Raw genomic sequence first — 19,482 nt, 5'->3', positions numbered from 1 at the left:
TTTGTTGCATGTTCAATTAAAGACTCGGTAAAAGACATGATAAATTGCGACAGAAGAACGACAGTTAGAGCTATTGCAGATGAACTTTGCGTATCAGTTTCTACTGTACACGGAATACTAATAAGTGGATCAGCCGACACAGGAAATGCATCGAAATTGCAGGTGACTACGTTGAAAAGGTGCGACGATCGATGGACTTTAACGTCGCATAACGTTGCTAATGACTTCGGCGTGCTCCGGGTGTTTGTTATATGGTTATTTACTATTTTTATTATGTTTTAGTTTCTGTGTGTTTGATGATGATATTTTCAGATACTGTACGGTATATATTGAAATAAATGCGTATATATTTATATTTACGCTAACCCGACTACAACGTGTGCTATAAAACAATTCTCAGAACTTCCCGAACAACCCTCGTATGTGTAAAGAAAAAACTAAGAAAACTTCTTTTAAAAAACCCAACGAGCTAGACCTTAGATATTTAGCATGAAACATCTTCTAATGGGTGTATACCAAGTTTGTTCAAATAAAAGCCCTGGGGTTTAAACTGGCCCCGCTCTGGGGGGCCTATATACAGGTGAGCGACATCAGGGCCATCATGGCCCTCTTGTTTAATTTGTAATTTACAAATTTATATGTTAGTTATGTTTATGAGATGCTTGACTGGCAATTAAGAAAAAAGTTTTCTATGTGATGATAATATGTTATGTTTAACATCTTAACTGTATGAAAAGTTGATCTAACAGAATAAGATTTACAAAAACAACAACTACTTTTTCCTCTCCCAGTCAACTTTATAAAGATCATCAACATCACTATCTCTATAGTCTGTAGTAATATGATTTTCAGGAATAGTAGAACATTTTTACAATTAACTTATGATAAGGTAGTCTTACTGTAATGCTTTACCACAAAAGGATTTCTAACATCGGCCAACATCATAATAAATTGGTCATTTCCGGAATGTTATTTTTCTTAATCTAAAGTATTCAATAATTTTTAATCGTTTATAAACTGAATTTAGTATATACCGATAAAGGATGAGTGATTGTAAATAATCTAATGCCCAAGATTTTGAAAAAATAACATTTCGGAAATAACTGATTTGCTACGATATTGGCCGATGTTAGATTTTTTTGGCAAGAAAGCATTACAGTAAGACTTCCTTAAGATGATGTGACCAATTTTACATGTTAGTGAACAGCATGTGTATAGAAAGTCTTATGAGGTGTTATCAGAACCGTTTCACTCTTTTTAGTCTGCAGTATGGTTTTCATGGAACTGCTGACCTGTACATAAAAGAAAATATAGGATAATTATATACCCATGACTTTAAATACTGGAATAGATTTGTACTATCATTTTTTCTATTTGTTGAATAAAGTTTGGCTAAGTGTCTACAAGTTTGTTATGAAACTCAGTTTAAACTTATAACAATCTCATTGGGACCATGACCTTTTCTATATTATATTCAAGGTTTTTGATGGCCAACATAAGGAATTAGTATCTTATGAACATTTTATATATACTTGTATATAGCCAACATTATGTTCTATGTATATTTAAGTTCAGGCAACCCCTGTAGTGTTTGTGTATAATTTATTTGAATTGCAATGTTATTTTACAGACTGATCAAGTTCCCTCGTACTATTGTACAAGTTAGCTGTGGAAGGTATCACAATTTGTTACTCACTGATGGTATGTACTGCAATATGTTCACAACTATTTCAATACCATGAAGTAACAAAGTATCTATTGTTCATCTTTATGGCTATGATAATGTATGCAATGTTTTGACAGACACACAATATTTGACACAATTTGACTAAGATCAGCCCAGTGTGTTTTTGACCTTTATTTTTGTATAGCAATTCACCTGTGTGTGTGTTTGTGTGTGTGTTATATAGATTATATAGTGAACTTAAAAAATCTTCTTGTTAAAAACCACTAGTCCAATTTCCACCAAACTTGGCAGGATTGATCCTTGGGTGAAGGGCTTCCAAACTTGTTCAAAGAATTTCATTCCATGCAGAAATCTGGTTGCCATGGCAACCAAAAGGAATTATAAGAATAAATTTAAAATATCTTCTTGTAAAGACCCAAAAGGCCTAGAGCTTAGATATTTTGCATAAGGCATTGTCTGGTAGACCCTTACCAAGATTGTTCAAATTATAGCCCTGGGGTCAAAATCGGCTCTGCCCTGGGGTCATTTATTTTCACTATATGTACATATAGTAAAAAATTAAAATACCTTCTTGTAAAGACCCAAAAGGCTTAGAGCTTAGATATTTTGCATAAGGCATTGTCTGGTAGACCTCTACCCAGATTGTTCAAATTATAGCCCTGGGGTCAAAATCGGCCCCGCCCTGTGGGTCATTGGTTTTCCTTATATGTATATAGTAAAACTTATAGTAAAAACTTTAACAAAAATTCTTCTAGCAATTGACAAATGCTAGAGGTTAGATATTTTGCATGAAACCTTGTGTAGTAAACCTCTAGCAAGATTGTTCAAATTATAGCCCTGGGGTCAAAATGGCCCCGCCCTGGGGGTTATTGATTTCAATATATACATATAGTAAAAAATCAAAAAATCTTATTGTCTGAATGTACAAGGCTTATAGCTTTAATATTTGTTAAATAATATCATCTATAGGTACTCTACCAAAGTTGTTCAAATTTTGCCTCTAGTGTCAAAAGTAGCCCCACCCCGGGGGCCATAGGTTTTCCTTATATGTATATAGTAAAAACTTAAAAAATCATCTTCTCTAAATTTACAAAGGCTAGAGTTAAGATATTTTGCATGAAACATTGTGTAGTGAACCTCTAGCAAGTTTGTTCAAATTATAGCCCTGGGGTCAAAATTGGCCCCACCCCAGGGGTCATTGATTTTCACTATGCACATATAGTAAAAAATTAAAAAAATTCTCTTGTCTGAAGGTACAAGGCTTAGAGCTTTGATATTTGGTACCGGTATATAATATCATCTATGAGTCCTCTACTAAAGTTGTTTTAATTATGCCCCTAGTGTAAAAATTGCCCTGCCCCAGAGGCAATAGTTGTCCTTATATGTATAAAGTAAAAACTTGAAAAATCTTCTTCTCTGAATCAACAAAGGCTAGAGGTTAAATTATGGCATGAGTTTTTGCTAAGTGAACCTCTACCAAGATTGTTCAAATTATAGCCCTGGGGTAAAAATTGGTTCCGCCCCGGGGGTCATTGATTTTCATTATGTACATATAGTGAAAAAATAAAAAATATTTTTGTCTGAAGGTACAAGGCATAGATCTTTGATGTTTTATATATAATATCATTTATAGGTCCTCTACCAAAGTTGTTAAATTTTTCCCCTGGTGTCAAAATTGCCCTGCCCGGGGGCAGTGATTCTCATTATGTACACAGTAAAAACAGAAAATAAAACAAATGTTTTCTGAATGGGAGAAAGCTACAGCTTAGATATTTGACTTGAAATGTTGTTTGGTGGACCTGTATCAAGATTGTTTTGAATTAAACCCTTGTGTCAAAATTTTGCCTTGCCCAAGGGGACAGTGACCTACTTTCTTGTCCTTTGATGTACAGCAATGAAATTTTGACCATGTGCACAGTTTTAGTTGTAAAATTGAACTTTGATATCAGGTGACCTAGATTTTGATGATGTGACCTACTTTCTTGTCCTTTGATGTACAGCTATGAAATTTGAACCATGCGGTTGCATAACATTTTTCTCAAATGCAATCTTGTTTTCCATTATGTTAAAAAACAAATTTCTATATGTCATAAATCTGTTATTTTATAGGAATTTTCAATTGTTTATACATGGCCCTTTCATTAATGTTACATTCATTGAAGTGAATAGCATTTATGTTTTGCTTGTTTATTAAATTAGCCACTTCAAGATGACTCTATTAGATTATGTTTATATGATATAGTTGAGTCTGAATTTAATTTAACATTTATTCTTTCACTGTATTATTTTGTTATAGATGGACAGATATACAGTTGGGGAGACAACAGATTTGGTCAACTAGGGCTAGGTCACACTATATCACAGAATATTCCACAGTATATAGCTAGCTTGAAAGGAATCCCTGTAGCTCAGGTTGTTTGTGGGGGCTCCCATAGTTTACTGCTGTCAAAATCTGGGGCTATATTTGGCTGGGGAAGAAACTGGTGAGTATTTTGTAAGCATTCTAAAATTATTATTATTATGATAATTATGTGCTGGTAGCTGTGGGGCATCCGTGGCCGAATGGTTAAGGTTGTTGACTTCAAACCACTTGCATCTTACTGCTGTAAGTGCAAGTGTCGTCAAATTTTACATGTTAGAATGCTATCCAGCTAGCTAATAGAATGTAGGAGGTTCTGCTCTGGTGTTTGTTTGTGTAGGAAATAATGTACAGAAGGGCACCTGAGGTCTTACTCCACCAGTAAAGCTTGAAAGTTGCCATTTGACCTATTCTGTGTTGGTACAACGTAAAACCCAACCAAAAAAAAACACACACAAAAAATGACGGTTTTGCATTGATTTTGTTCTTTTTACCTTCTGTTTTGTATGAAAATTGTACAAATATCATATTGAATCAGTATTTTTGTAACACATGCTCCTTAATTTAGTGACAATGATTACGTAAAAATTCTTTTGTTTTCAGTTTTGGTCAACTTGGCTTGAATGATGAATTAGGTAACTTATATAATTTTTTTTTTAATTTTATGTCAAAAATTTTTATGTAGCATGGTTTGCAATGTGCAAAGTTCAGTTGTAGATACAAATGTAAACGTGTAGTTTTTTACATCTTTACAACATATCAACATTTATAAAAAAAAGATATTAATTTATAAATGAGAATAGATTACCAAGAAAATGCCACAGCCATAGAAAAGGACCTGTTGATACCAAATCATGATTATGTACTTACTATGATACATACATCGCACATTCGGATAGTTGTGTCGCCTATACAGGGATTACTTCTTCCTCGTCTGTCTGTCCATCTGTTTGTCCGTCCGTCCGTCACAAAACTCGTCCTAACTTCTCCTCAGATACTACTGGTGAAATTTCTTCCAAACTTAACAGGAACGATCAATACCAAGTCTTGTTGTGCATATTGTCGGCATTTTCTGGTTCTCAGATTTTTGTGAGAGTTATGACCCTTTAATGATTTTAAGTTTTAAAGTTTGTACAGGCTACTCCTCTCATACCACTAATGCAAATTCATTGAACTTTACAAAATTGATCATAGCTGGAGTACTTGCACATATTTCACAGGTTTTCTGGTTGGAGGATTTTTAGTCGAGTTATTGCCCTTGAATAAAAAATGTGTTTTGAAATGTTAATGATTTTTGTGTCTCTTGCTATGCAATAGCTGCAACATGCAATTGGCTATCAGGAGGGGACACATGTCAACATGTCAGCACTGATGGCCCTTGTATTTATTATTTTTGCTCATTGTAAATTTATATTTGAAAAAAAAACAAAAACAAACAACACACACACAAAATAAAGCATTGTAAGGAAATGTTCTGAATCTTGATGTAATAGAAGATTTTGTTGCTTGCCTCATGCACATTTATTATCTTTGAGATTATTGAGTTATGATTTTTCTGAAGGAACAAGATTTTAGAAACACAAGTTTTTACAGCAGGAAATGATATATTTTTGTTCTGTAGATCGACATTTCCCTTGTTTGTGTAAATCACTGCGACATCAACGAGTATGCTATATTGGCTGTGGTGAGGATCACACTTTGGCCCTGACACTGGATGGAGGAGTATTCACCTTTGGTGCAGGGACATTCGGGCAACTTGGACATGGCTCCAAAACACAAGAAATTTTACCAAAGAAGGTTACAGAGTTAATGGGATCTAAAGTTACACAAATAGCTTGTGGGAGGTTAGACCAACAATAGTCTTAAATTGCTCAATTTTTCACTGTTTAATTTTCAAGAAATTGATTGATTGTTAGATTTTATGACAAAAAAAAACAACAAATAATGATGAAAATTGACTGGACTAATCTGTAAAGCATAGGCTTTCAGTTAAAAAAAGATAAAAGCATATGCAACTTTATGTTTTTCAACCCAAAACAAATGTATAAGATACTGTTTATGTCAAGAAGTGTAGTTTTTATGCACCCTGAAGGGTGAGCATATTGTCACAGCCTTGTCCATCCGTCCATTATTTGGTCCGTCCGTCCGTTGTGCCTGTCCAGAACATAACTTAAAAACCCTTGGACATAATTTGTTTAAACTTAACACAGTGGTAGAGGGCATTGAGGGGGAGTGCAGTATCAAAGAACATTATTTTGGAGTTACAGCCCTTTGTTCATTTTGACACTTGGAACTTTGTCCAGGACATAACTCTAAAACTATTAGAGATATGAACAAGAAATTTTGTAGGTAGATAGATCTCATTATAGCCTTTTTTCAATTTTACACTGTGAACTTTGTCCGGGACATTAATGTGAAGCCACAAGAGGTATCAACAAGAAACTAATTTGGTAGATTGATCTCATTGATTAGAAGTCCAGTGCAAAGAACAGTTTCTCTGCCTTGGCTAATTTTGGAATTATTGCACTTTGAACAGGAACATAACTCTGAAACTTCAAGAGGTGCCCTTTTCTGTGTCCAAAACTTATTCGGGAAGCATCACCTGGTTCAAACCGGGCTCTTGTATAATTTATATATATCAAATTTATATATATTTATATATACAGACGGCACTGTTTAGTGTTTGTATCAGACAGTGGAAGGCTGTATGGTTTTGGATCTGAAGCCAACGGTCAACTTTGTACAAATAGTGTGGAAGTGAAATCTCTGCCAGTGGCTATAAAAGGACAGTTTGTGGCATTCAATAATGCTGGTAGATCAAACAATTCAGGAAATAGTTCATCATTTGTGATAAATATTGTAGCTGCTGGAGGAGATTACTGTTTTCTGTGGGCGGTCTCAGAACAGGTATCAACTTCTTACTATAAAGTACAAGTGATCATTCATAGCTAATACATCTAAAACATGACAAGATAGGAAATGGTTAAGGCTGTTGAGGTAGAGACGTTAAGTCACTTTTCCTTTACCTCAGTGCTGTGGACTGAATTCTTAAATTCTTCTTGAGGATTTCTATGAGGCTAACATAGGGGTGGTTGTTGGTTTATATTGGATGCCTTCTTATGTCTAAAATTAAAACGTGAACAATACCACATGAAAGGTCACCTGAGATCTTTCTCAATCAGTAAAACTGGAAAGTCATATGACCTGAATTTGTCTGTGTGAGTAGAAACCAAAGAAAACTGCTACCTATTTTGTTACCTATTTTAAAACAGTTAGTTATTCAGGTGTTAAAGTAAACCTGTTAATTTACAATGTTTAAATAAAAGTCATATTGGTGGAGGTGAAAATAACAGATTGCTGCCCAAACAACCTGCTTTTCTACATACTAGTATTAATAAACTACTAACACCTAGCAACAGAAAGAGAGCATAGTAAAGGAAACTCCTGCGAATTTGACTGTTTAAGACAGACATCCTTTACTGTACATATATAAAATTTGTACATGACCTCAGTAAAGTCCATAACAATATTATGAATTTATTTCACAGATCAAGATTTCTCCACTAGATCACAGACTGTGGAGCTCTATGTTTTCTATAAAAATATTATCTGTGGATATGACTGAGAGAATTTCCAAATTGACATCAAGTGATAGTGTACCTGTAGAGTTTGAGGAGTAAGTCATGTTTACTTTAACTGTTGAAGTATTTTAAAGATGTTATGTTAACAAAAGATTATCAATAGATTATAATATTATAACATTATACTTTTTTCAGGTCCTAACCTTTGTATGCATGATGGGATTTTAAAATAAATTGGTGCACATTACCAATATAGAACTCTTTTTCTAGGGAATTATAAAACAAAACTTGTATGAATAAAATATTAATTGTTTTTCAATTTTATATTATTATGTAAGTCCAAAAATAGTAATTAACAAATTCATGGACCTTTTAGTGAAAATGAGTTGAATAATATTACCTTTAATAGCAAATTATCTTGAAAATGATCATTTTTGTTATGTCAACTTATTTGTATAATTTCAGGGAAGTCATTAGAGTATTTTCATCAGCTTCATGTTTAAACTCTTCCTTCTTATTGAAGTAAGTATTGTCTGAATTGTAAACACTTTACTTTGTTCAATGGATACAATGTGTTACTATTTTAATGTCACAGTATGAGAATGTTTTTTATAGATACAAGGTTAATGGTTTAGAATAAAGTTGTTTTCATTGGCAAAACTCACCTATCCAAGACCCAACAATAAATCTAATTGCCAATTAAGCTGTTTTCTATGTCCATATTTTCTATGACTATATTTAGTAATAAGTTTGGCTATTTAGAAAATTGATGAAAAGTCTCATAGATTCAGCATTTGACATACTACTTATGTATAAAGGACAACATTATTGCATGTTTGTAACCATCACAATATTAGACTGGTTTTGTATTTTAATCTTTCCATTGTCAGACAAATTAATTTAAAGGTGTTATCCTAAGATTAAGCTGCTCACAGTATGTACTCAGACTGCTCTACTTTGTGGGCATGTACAGGGTGTTTCATAATATCTGTCCTTATTAGAAAGTTACATATTTGGTATATTTGTTTATCTATGATATCAAATCATATATCATTTTAAAGGCTAAAGACATACTGTACATAGAGTGCAAAGTTCTATACCAGTCATGTTAGCCTATTGGTGTTAGGATTCAGGTGTGACCAGTAATAACTGATACAGTTATAATTATACAGGGACAATGAGCATTATGGTAGTAGTAGTAAGAGGCATGGAGTAGATCTGGAACTAGTTAGGAGCAAGTTTGATAAGATGAGTGATACATCTAACGTTCATATCATACAAAAGGTATTGTTTACATACATATATGTTAAATTAGCCGCGTCATGACATAACCAAAATAGTGGGTTTGCGACCAGCCTGGATCCAGACCAGCTTACGCATCCACCCAGTCTGATCAGGATCCATGCTGTTGGCGTACCAACCCTATTACAAGTAGAGAAACTGATAGCGAACAGCATGGATCCTGATCAGACTGCACATTTGCGCAGGCTGGTCTGGATCCATGCTGGTCGCAAACGCACTATGTTGGTTTTGTCGTGACATGGCTCATTAATGGTATTTGATTTTACCCTGAACCAGCTGATTGTCATAAATGGACTCATCCAGCTCCTATATTTGGAACTGTCCATTATCAGTATTGGGGATATCAAGAGGAACTTTTGAATTTTGTCAGCAAACAGTACAGAGCCTGGTCAGACTGCATAGATGTGTTAGCTGGCTGGGGTTTATACTGGTGGCATATGGTAATGCTCCAGCAGATTGAAGGTTAAAGTAAAGAATGTATAAGGCTGTATTTATACCCCCACCACAAAATGTGGGTGGGGGGGCTATAATGGATTCGCTTTGTCGCGTCCGTCAGTCGGTCCGTCGTCCGTCTCCATTTTTGTGTCTGCTCTATAAATCCTATACCAATTGAAGGATTTTCTTCAAACTTGGCTCAAATGTTCACCTCAACAAGGGGATGTGCAGAACTCATGTTGCCCATGTGTCAGCTCAAGGTCAAGGTCACAATTGAAGGTCAAATATCAAACAATCATATATTAGACAGTATGTCATGTCCGCTCTGTAAGTCCTACACTAATTGAAAGATTTTCTTCAAACTTGGCTCAAATATTCACCTCAACAAGGGGATGTGCAGAACTCATGTTGCCCATGTGTCAGCTCAAGGTCAAGGTCACAATTGAAGGTCAAATATCAAACAATCAAATATAAGACAGTATGTCGTGTCTGCTCTGTAAGTCCTACACAAATTGAAAGATTTTCTTCAAACTTGGCTCAAATGTTCATCTCAACAAGGGGATGTGCAGAACCCATGTTGCCCATGTGTCAGCTCAAGGTCAAGGTCACAATTGAAGGTCAAATATCAAACAATCAAATATTAGACAGTTGAAGGTCAAATAACAAACAATCAAATATTAGACAGTATGTTGTGTCCGCTCTGTAAGTCCTACAGTAATTGAAAGATTTTCTTCAATCTTGGCTCAAATTTTCACCTCAACAAGGTAATGTGCAGAACCCATGTTACCATTTTGCCGGCTTAAGGTCAAGGTCACACTTGGGGGTCAAAAATTGACTTGGAAAATATTCTTAAATTTTAACATGTATTTTAATATTTCTGAAACTAGCACAGTTATTTCCTTAAAACTTGAAATATATATAAAGTTTCACAATTAAGATATGCTGGTCAAGTTTCATAACTCTGTATTGCATTTTAACAAAGTTATGCCCCTTTTTAAGTCTTCAAATTTACATACAATTAAATATTAGACAATATGTCGTGTCTGCTCTTTAAATCCTATACTAATGGAAGAAGTTTCTTCGAACTTTACTCAAATGTTCACCCCAATTGGGCAATGTGCAGGACCCATCTTACTCTTGTGCCAGATTAAGGTCAAGGCCACACTTGAAGGTCAAAAATTGACTTAGAAATGTTAAGTACATTGGGAAAATGAAAGGTTATTTGTAACTGTTTCGAACATGATTGACAATATATATATTTATACTATTACCTGTACAATTAGTCTTCTTTTCACCAGAGATAATTTCTTTTTATGTATATGTATTTGTGCCCCTAAAGTTATTCCCTTAACCACCTTTCCAAGTTGTCTTCTGTCAAGGACATTGGTGGGGGTATGAATCGCATTCAGCGATAGTTCTAGTTATATAAGGCTTGACATTTGCGATATGAGTGTGTCAGGTCTAGTAGAATACAAGATAAATATTTTACTTTATTTTTTATCACTTAAAATCTCATAAGTATAAATTTCAAAGACATTTTTAGCTAAAACTTTCTGCATATACATACAGTCAATATATGTTCATTCGGACACATAGGGCCGGAGCAAATTTGTGATTATAGTTCACACCATCTGAGGATATCCGCTTCCATAGTCAAGTACTTGTGCATATTTTTGCTTGAATGATTTTTTGCCGAGTTATGACACTTGAATAAAAAAAGGGTGTCGATAAAGTTTGTAAATATGAGAAAGTATTTGTTGTCTTGAACACTCTTTTTAAAGTAAAAATGCCTAGGTCATGGATCCTCTACTGGGCCTGCTGGGCGGGGTAGGGAGCATTTGTCTGTTTCCAACAACAAGTCTTGGTTAATTGTTAAGTTGTACTTTTATGCCATTGGATTAAATAAGTTAGCTTGCATTTTGAATTTTTATTGAAGACAATATTGTAAGTTTTCAGTAAAAAATATGGTAAATTCTTTATGTTACTTTATGAAGTACACAAAATTGTTTTTTGAAGTATCAATCAGCATCATACCTGGAGTATGTCATGTGAATCAGATTTAAAGCTTAAATTAAAGTTGAATAGTTTTCTGTTTATAATAAGAATAAAATTGAAATGAAATTTGTTTTATCCTGCAGATTTTACTTAGTTTAAGTGGAACATTGTATCCAAGTCTTCCAAAATCGCCGCCAGATGTTGAAGCCCTGCGTTTATATTTGATACTGCCTCATCTCCATATGTTTGAGCAGCCAAAATACTACAACACTTTGATAGAGCCATTTGGTAACTCCATCATCAGTCTTGATAAACAAGCTTCTAGAGTTCTTGGTAAGTAACAGTACATGTATATTGCAAGGTTTGACTGATCCTCTGTCTTCATCAGAATTACAGGGTTGAATGGTTCTGTGTGAAAATCCGAGTTAGAGTGTGATTTTTTTTTAACATTCTTTATTATGATTTGAATATTTTATTTGTATAAGTTTCACTATATAATGCAACTATATATATTACAATGCTGGATTATATGACCTACATCTAGAACACAGAATTGCTATTCTCATTTGTTGTTTTTCTGCTCCCAAAAAATTTAGATCGAGCATATACAAGTAGTACTGTTTATTTCCCTCCATCCTTCTGTCTGTCCCTATGATTTGTCATAGCTTTTTCATTTATTGGTGGACATCTTAGATATTTTATTGTGTTGATTGACATGGTTTTTTTGTATTCTTCTTTGATTGAGTTTAAATCGCTGGAGCTAAAAATAGTTTCCCTGCTTGCCATTATAGTATTAATGAAAGTGACTTTTGAGATCATCCATTTGTGTAACAGATATTTGTCTTTGAAGATATTAGGCAAAAATAAGTGTAATTTTGTGGCAATCATTAGTATTTATTGATGAGCAAGGTTTATCATTTGAATAAACTTCCTGCCAGGTGTAAATAATATTTAATTCGTACCTGTTACTCTATAGAAGCTGACTTTTGTTATAAGAAATAAAAGACTTGATTCAAATTCATTGTAAGGGGAAAGGTCATGGGTGTTTTTTATAATCATGAATTTAGAGAACAGTAGACAGAAGGGAAGAATGTTTATTGTCCCAATCGCAAACATTGTATATTGTGCACATTGTAAGTCTTTGTGTGTTTATTCTTATTAAAATTTTGAATATCTCAAATTTTGTTTCAGATTTGTGGTGGGGAAGTTTTACATCTCCATTTTTTCTCAGGCTTGTTTATGTGAGTATATAGAGGATATTTGTTTGTTTTGCATGTAAGATTGAAATATAATTTCACTGAGTGAACACCAGATGCAATATTTTCACGAGTGGCACAGCCACGAGTGAAAATATAATAGCTGGTGTTCACGAATGAAATATATTTCAATCTTATATGTAAAACAAATAAATTTTCTTTTTATTTCATGCCTTTTAAGTGATTTAAAATATTTTTACTGATTTTGCAGCGTAACGTCGCGCATTCTCCTTTGTGACGTCATCACATCATGACGTCACATCATCAACTTTGAAATATAGTTCTGTTAAATTTCTCTAATTTTGTTACATTCATAACATGATGTATGGTGACATTGACTTTCTTTTCCTAAAGAAGCAAAATTTACGTATGACGGCATTTATTTCTGCCTGTTATTCCATTGCATTCACATATAGTCCGTCTACAGTGAAAATTATATTTTATAAATTTCACTAGTGGTTTATCAGAATATAATCATCTGATATATTACAATAAAACACTGGAAAGCATGCAATAATGTGTGTTTATCATATTACATTTTCCCAACGCAATGCTGAATTATTCTTGTTTTCCTTATTCCATAGACACCTACCTTTACATAATCACTTTATCTGTACTTAACATAATGGTTACTTATTTTTAGGTAAAGGTCGTTTTGACATTTCTTGGGTTTTTTTTTATACTTTTGACCAAAGCTTTGTCAAATATGAACCAGGTATTTGTTACAAAAAGTAATATCTAAACTTATCATGAAGCAGCATTTCAACACTGTTTAAAATTTTGTAATAAACTTGAATATTCTTGACAAATGACATATTGGTAGTTTTGTTTTTCAATCTTTTGTTATTGTTTATTAAAATCTTGCAAATACTAAAATGAAATTATGTTCACTTCATTTGCTGAAATATTGTGTAGTGCCAACATTTGTATAAGCTGTATTGGAATGGTAATTATTATGCCCATTGTTCTTGAATCACAATAATAACTTGTACACCAGTGTTTGTAATTTTATATCCTATATTATTATATAATTCTTCTGTGTAATGTTTTCACAGATCTTCAAAGAAACTGTGATATATATACTTCAGCTGCCTGACCCACAACAATTACAAGAGGTATGTGTTTAATATAGAATCACAAATAAATATTTACACAATTTTTTCTCCCTTCAAATCAATATCTTTTTGTTATACTTTATGTATATTTAAATGGATGACTGTCTAATGGAAACAAAATAAAAAATAGGAATATAAAATCAGATCACTGAATAAGAATTAAGAGGGGCGTCAGTTGCTGAGTGGTTAAGGTCTTGACTTCAAACCATTTGCCCATCACCTCTGTGGGTTATATATCTCCAGGGACATGGATAGTTTTTTTATAAGACAGCTATCTGGCTAACTAATGGAAAGTTGGTAGATCTACTCAGGTGCCTGTTCATGCCTGTAAAGCTGGAAAGTCACATGTGATCTTTACAGTGGTAGTGCCAGGAGAAAGTTGAAACCCAACCAAAAACAAAAAGTAAATAATGATTTTAAAGAATATCAAATATAAATTAACTTTTGGACACTATTTTGAAGTGAAGTTTGTATACAAAAATAATCATGCATTTAATGCTCGGATATATAGGCTTAGATAAAAAGGATAAATATCATCCATGTACTGTTTATATTAACAGATGGAAACTCGGTTCAAAGCTTTGTTTATATCATTGGAAGTACTGAAGAAGTTAAACAATGTGAATGAACAGAATGGTCAGATAATTCCTTACAATAAATTCTATATCAATGACCTTAAAGACAAGGTGAACTTGAAAGGAGATTATGTCAACTGGGTACAGACACAGAGCCATGTTAAATTTGCACCTGGGGTAAGTGAACATATTATTCTGACAGACATGTATGATGACTGTCCTTTGATTATGAATACTTAAAACATTCTTGCATATATTTGATTCTGGTATTCTATACCATTCTCAGTTAAAGGTGTAAGTTTCTTTTAGAGAACAAAAATGTTTGGCAGTGTGGACAAGTGGTTTACACCTAAAACTTGATGACTTTCTTGGTTCAAATCTTGTTTGAGGCAAGCCGTTGTTTCCTTTCAGAGTACTGGTTGGTTCCAAGAATGGATTACAGAGTGTATTAACTTGTATCTTCCTACACAGTGAAACTAAAATAAATTATATATGCACTAAATCTAGAAGTAATGCAGACATCTACTTAGAGTTAATCTATACCATTTTGTTCTGTATAATAATGTACATTGTACAAATAAATTTTGACACAATTAAAAACTTATTATTAATTAAATGATAAATATAAGAATAGGCATAATCTTGACAGAAGATTTTCAAAACTTTATTTTAAGGATGAAAATATGGGTGACAGTCTTAAAGGACTTACTTTATCATAGATTTTAGAATTTTGAATTTATTTTTTTCTACTTAAATAATAATAGTGAGGATATTGCCTTGTTGATTGACTGGTGTATTGCTTGTTTTCAGCAAAGACTGCTATTTTGTAATTATCCATTCACATTTGATGCTGCTGCTAAAAGTTTGTTGCTGCAGACAGATGCTCTCTTACAAATGCAGGTAAATAATAGATTGAATGAGATTCACAAAGTATAAAAAGATATGATTTGTATTAACAGAAATTGTTTAACTGAACATATTTCTTAAAAAATTGACTTATGTGACTTAAAGCGTTAGAAAGAATACCTTGGATTTTCTTACAAATTTTTGTAGATGGATTCTCTGAGTTAGTGTGATGCTTAAATGATTTGCTATTGTTATTTTGAGTTGAAGTTTTTAATATCACTGTTTGTAGTCTGCCATTGAAGAAGTGCGGCGAAGAAATATTCAATGTTTATTCCTACCTATTGATCCAGAGAACCCTTGTTTGGTGTTCTGTGTTTCACGGACAAACATTGTACATGATACCTTACAGCAGTTGATGAATAAAGGAAGTGCTGACCTCAAGAAACCTTTAAAGGTTTGATTTATACTTTTATAATCACAATTACATTTGGTTTCAACACTAATGTGAATTTTTTGATTTTACAGATAAGTAAGTAAGTAAGTAAGTAACGACTTTATTTAATGAGGCAACACAGTTGGGCAAGCCCAGTCTTCCCTGTGAGCCTCAACAATGTACAAAACAATTTATAAAATAAAATACATCAATAAGAGAATAAATAACTACATAAGTTGATTTCATTATTATAAGATTGTCTTTAAAGTAATAATTGTCAGTACATATTGTAAGAACATGAAATATTGTCATCTTTTATGTATAAGTGTTATGTATTAGTCATTATTTTTGGCTTTCTGATTTAGTTCTAGGTGACATTAAATTTTATACCAAGTAAATTATTTCATTTTCAAATATATAACAATAATGAAGAAATAAATGTAATTTTGTATGATAATTTTGATGATGATGATAATGATGATGAAGTTTATGGTAAAAATGATGATGATGATGATATTGAAAACGATGAAGATGAGAATGATTGATAACATTGTACATGTAAGTTCTACAAATCAGATAACATTTTCTGGTGATGAGGAGACAATAGATGCTGGTGGTGTTACCAAGGTTTGTACACAAGTAGTGTTGATTTGTTACTATCATGTCTGCTTTATCTATGTAGTGTAGAGCAGAAAGTTTGTTATAACACTGAAACGTCTTACAGAATAGTAACAACATTTGACGAACATCAAATATATACATATTATTTGTTAATTTTAAATCTTGAGGAGCTGTTGAAACAAGCTTTCTGTTTCTAACGACAAGATTCTTCTATTACTGAAATAATCAGGGCTGATCATTTGCATTCTGACACTGTGTGGACAACTAGAAGTTATTATAATAATTTTTGTTTTCCTTTTCCTTAAAAATTTTCAATTTACTGCTTCTCATTTTCTTCCCGTTAGGGGTCATGTTTTATTATCCACTGGAATTGATAGTAGATTGGGAAGATATTGTGTATATTGCCTTTGATCTGTTTGTCCATTCATCTATTTGTCACAAAGTTTAACCTTGACCTTAGTGCTGAAGTCCTTCCACCTTGAACTTAACATTGAAGTCCTTCACCTACAAACCAAAATCTTTACAGGTACACGCAGCTTGAGGTTTACCCACTAAACCAACAATTGGGTCACTGGGTCAAAGTCTTAAGGTTGAACACCCCAGACATGGTTGAATGTTCATTCAAACATAGTCCTGTTACATTTATATAATTTAATTTGTCCATCATATATAAGTTCTCATGGTTTTGAAGCTTACTAACCATCTGTAGTTTTTTCTCCAGTTTAACTAATAGCGATGGTCTGACAACTGACTGAATTTAATAAACTAATATATCAGAATTAATTTGATAATCATTCAGTGCAGTCTGATTAGTCTAAGCTGCTCTATTTTAATAGCACATTGAAAACAAATCAGACCTAGCACTTCCAAATTCAAAGCTAAAAAACAGAATAATCGTAACAAATGCCATAGCTAAAAAACTTAATTATCCTTACAAGTTCAACATGTAAGGGTTAAACTATTCTAGAATTAGGGAGAGATGGCAAAGTGGCTTATGTGGCTGCCTCAGAATCAAGGGATCATAGGTTCAAGGCCTTCCTTACTTTTAGCCTCAGCAAGGTTTTCTCATGTGGCAAAAGTGCAAGTAAGTTCCAGAAAGCACAGTGTTTCTATTAATTACTAAGTTTCATTGCAACTGTGCAAAAAATGAATTTATGTACATCATGTTGTACATATAAACTTCATTATTCCTAGAGGTAACTTAAATTGGAATTTTACTCTCTTTGTCCACACAGTGACATTTTCATCCACTCATATTGTCATGAACCTCTTTTATACTCACATTGATCACATTGACATTGGTGTGTAAGGATATTGGGATGTTTGTTTTCAGGTGGTATTTGATGGGGAGGAAGCACAAGATGAGGGTGGTGTAAGAAAGGTGGGCAACTTATTTCTAAATTAAGAAAGCATGTTTCTGTAGGTTTACCTATCTAAAAGATTTTTCATAGAGGATTCTGTCTCTACAAAGATAACACAAAAACAAACTCAAGTAAGGTAGAATGATGTTTGCTGATGTGGTGGTGGTAGTGGTTGTTGTTTACCCACCAGGTCATGCCAGTAAGACACACTGAATGGATTGTTTGATGATGTTTTCACAACAAAGGTTTTATATGTTTGAGCTCTTTAGTATGATACTACTGTATCTGTTGGTGAATAAAGATGCAGGCAAATGACAGTTGGTTATCACAAGTTAAAGATGTCAGTCATTTCATCATTTTCCTATCTATTTCCAGTCTTTGCTTATCTGCCAGTCATATTCATAAATGCCATCCTTCATTTGAACTATATCCCTAACTCTTGATTATTTGCTTTGCATATGTGAGAAAATAATTAATTAATGAAATTTCTTTAAACTTTATTGTTAGGTTATTTTGATTATTTATTTCATAAATCTGTTTCTAGTATTATCATCTTACAAAAAATAATACCGTATCAATTGTGAAAACATTGCTGTATAATATTGCACAGTTTTAGTTCAGATGAATTGTTGTTCAATCAATTACTAACCATCTGAACAACAAACTTTGAAATATTATATGATAATGCAAGGGGAAAATATCACATGTTTCCATTCTGATATGCTTGATGTATATTTGTTGAACTTGATAAAGTATAACAGTATTGTACCTGATGTTAGTTGTGTTAATTCACATCACACATACATAATAGTATTTTTACTCAATCAAGAGCTTTGTCTTTATGTAATATGGAAATAATGGAAACACTGTCAGCTTGTGGAGTAAATAAGTTTTTGTTCAGTTATAAAAATGATAATGGCAAACAAATTGTGGAAATAGCATTGATGATATTATATTGCTCACTTTTACAGGAATTCTTTCTGTTACTACTGAGAGAGCTATTAGATCCAAAATATGGAATGTTCAAGTTTTATGAAGAATCTAGAATGCAGTGGTTCTCCCCTTTTGTAAGTATTTTGAAAAATTCTTGAACAAGGCTCATGGCTTGATATTTTTCCAAAATTACAAATCCTTACACTTCATAAGACATCTTCTTGTGTATTGGCTGAATTAGGAAGAAAGTAGACTGGCAAGAAACAATGGAAAATATGTTTTACTGACTGAAAAATAACTTTTTAGAGTGAAAATACAGAAAATCAAAATACCAATTCTGTATTATCAATATTTCTCAATATTTTATTTATAAGTATATGATAAAAATGTTACATTGTAAAGATAGTTTTAATGAATTACCATGCTATCAGTGTAAAGTAAAATCACCCAAAATGTCCATACAATGTTAACTAGATTTTATCAAATTGGTTGTTTAATTTTAAAGGGAGACACAGACAAAATTTTGATTTCTTTATTTTTGAATTTTCTTTCATTGTTCTGTAAATGTCCTCAAACTGAATACACTAAACAGTCAAAGGAACAAAACTTTTCTTCAAATAAAGAATAAAATGGTGTTTTCCTAACCTGACCCGCGTGGGTCAGGTTAGAGCGCTAAGATTTCACAATAGTTGTCACTGTGTACTCTGGAAATGTTAAAGAACATGTCAAATAAATAACTTAGACTTGTTTCAATCATTCAATATCCGCAATACCTGTTATTGTAACTTCCAGGGTTTGTTGAAATCACATGACTTGTTTTTAAACTATTCGGTGATTCTGTTGGCGTCTAAATTTCGTTTAACATATATAGATATATTTAAGCTTCAAACCCAAAATATACAGAATTTATACAGAAATTCATGCTGGGACTTTAAGAAATGTCATTTTAGAGTGATTTGAGTACAGAAGATCATTTTTATATT

At 32.8% G+C, this 19,482-nt stretch overlaps 1 protein-coding gene across 5 annotated transcripts in view; it reads left to right on the top strand.

Moving 5' to 3' along the window:
• Positions 1-19,482, top strand: part of LOC132748838 (probable E3 ubiquitin-protein ligase HERC4) — a 47,075-nt gene that overhangs the window by 15,758 nt on the left and 11,835 nt on the right. For 4 of the 5 annotated variants that reach the window (XM_060738488.1, XM_060738490.1, XM_060738489.1 and 1 more), the window contains exons 5-20: positions 1,631-1,701; positions 3,984-4,170; positions 4,650-4,681; positions 5,668-5,890; positions 6,713-6,953; positions 7,595-7,722; positions 8,093-8,149; positions 8,800-8,911; positions 11,503-11,692; positions 12,551-12,600; positions 13,671-13,730; positions 14,291-14,482; positions 15,116-15,205; positions 15,441-15,605; positions 16,161-16,211; positions 18,538-18,633. In XM_060738488.1, coding sequence (XP_060594471.1) covers positions 1,631-1,701; positions 3,984-4,170; positions 4,650-4,681; positions 5,668-5,890; positions 6,713-6,953; positions 7,595-7,722; positions 8,093-8,149; positions 8,800-8,911; positions 11,503-11,692; positions 12,551-12,600; positions 13,671-13,730; positions 14,291-14,482; positions 15,116-15,205; positions 15,441-15,605; positions 16,161-16,211; positions 18,538-18,633 — 1,945 coding nt within the window. Of the gene's footprint in view, positions 1-1,630; positions 1,702-3,983; positions 4,171-4,649; positions 4,682-5,667; positions 5,891-6,712; positions 6,954-7,594; positions 7,723-8,092; positions 8,150-8,799; positions 8,912-11,502; positions 11,693-12,550; positions 12,601-13,670; positions 13,731-14,290; positions 14,483-15,115; positions 15,206-15,440; positions 15,606-16,160; positions 16,212-17,538; positions 17,587-18,537; positions 18,634-19,482 lie in introns of all 5 variants that reach the window. The other variant, XM_060738492.1, reaches the window with a different exon arrangement.

This window comes from Ruditapes philippinarum, unplaced genomic scaffold (genome assembly GCF_026571515.1).
Source record: "Ruditapes philippinarum isolate M1 unplaced genomic scaffold, ASM2657151v2 ctg2245_1_1_1_1, whole genome shotgun sequence".
Lineage (NCBI taxonomy): Eukaryota > Metazoa > Mollusca > Bivalvia > Venerida > Veneridae > Ruditapes > Ruditapes philippinarum.
Note: the sequence above shows the minus strand (reverse complement) of the source record. Positions and strands in the feature narration are given on the sequence as shown.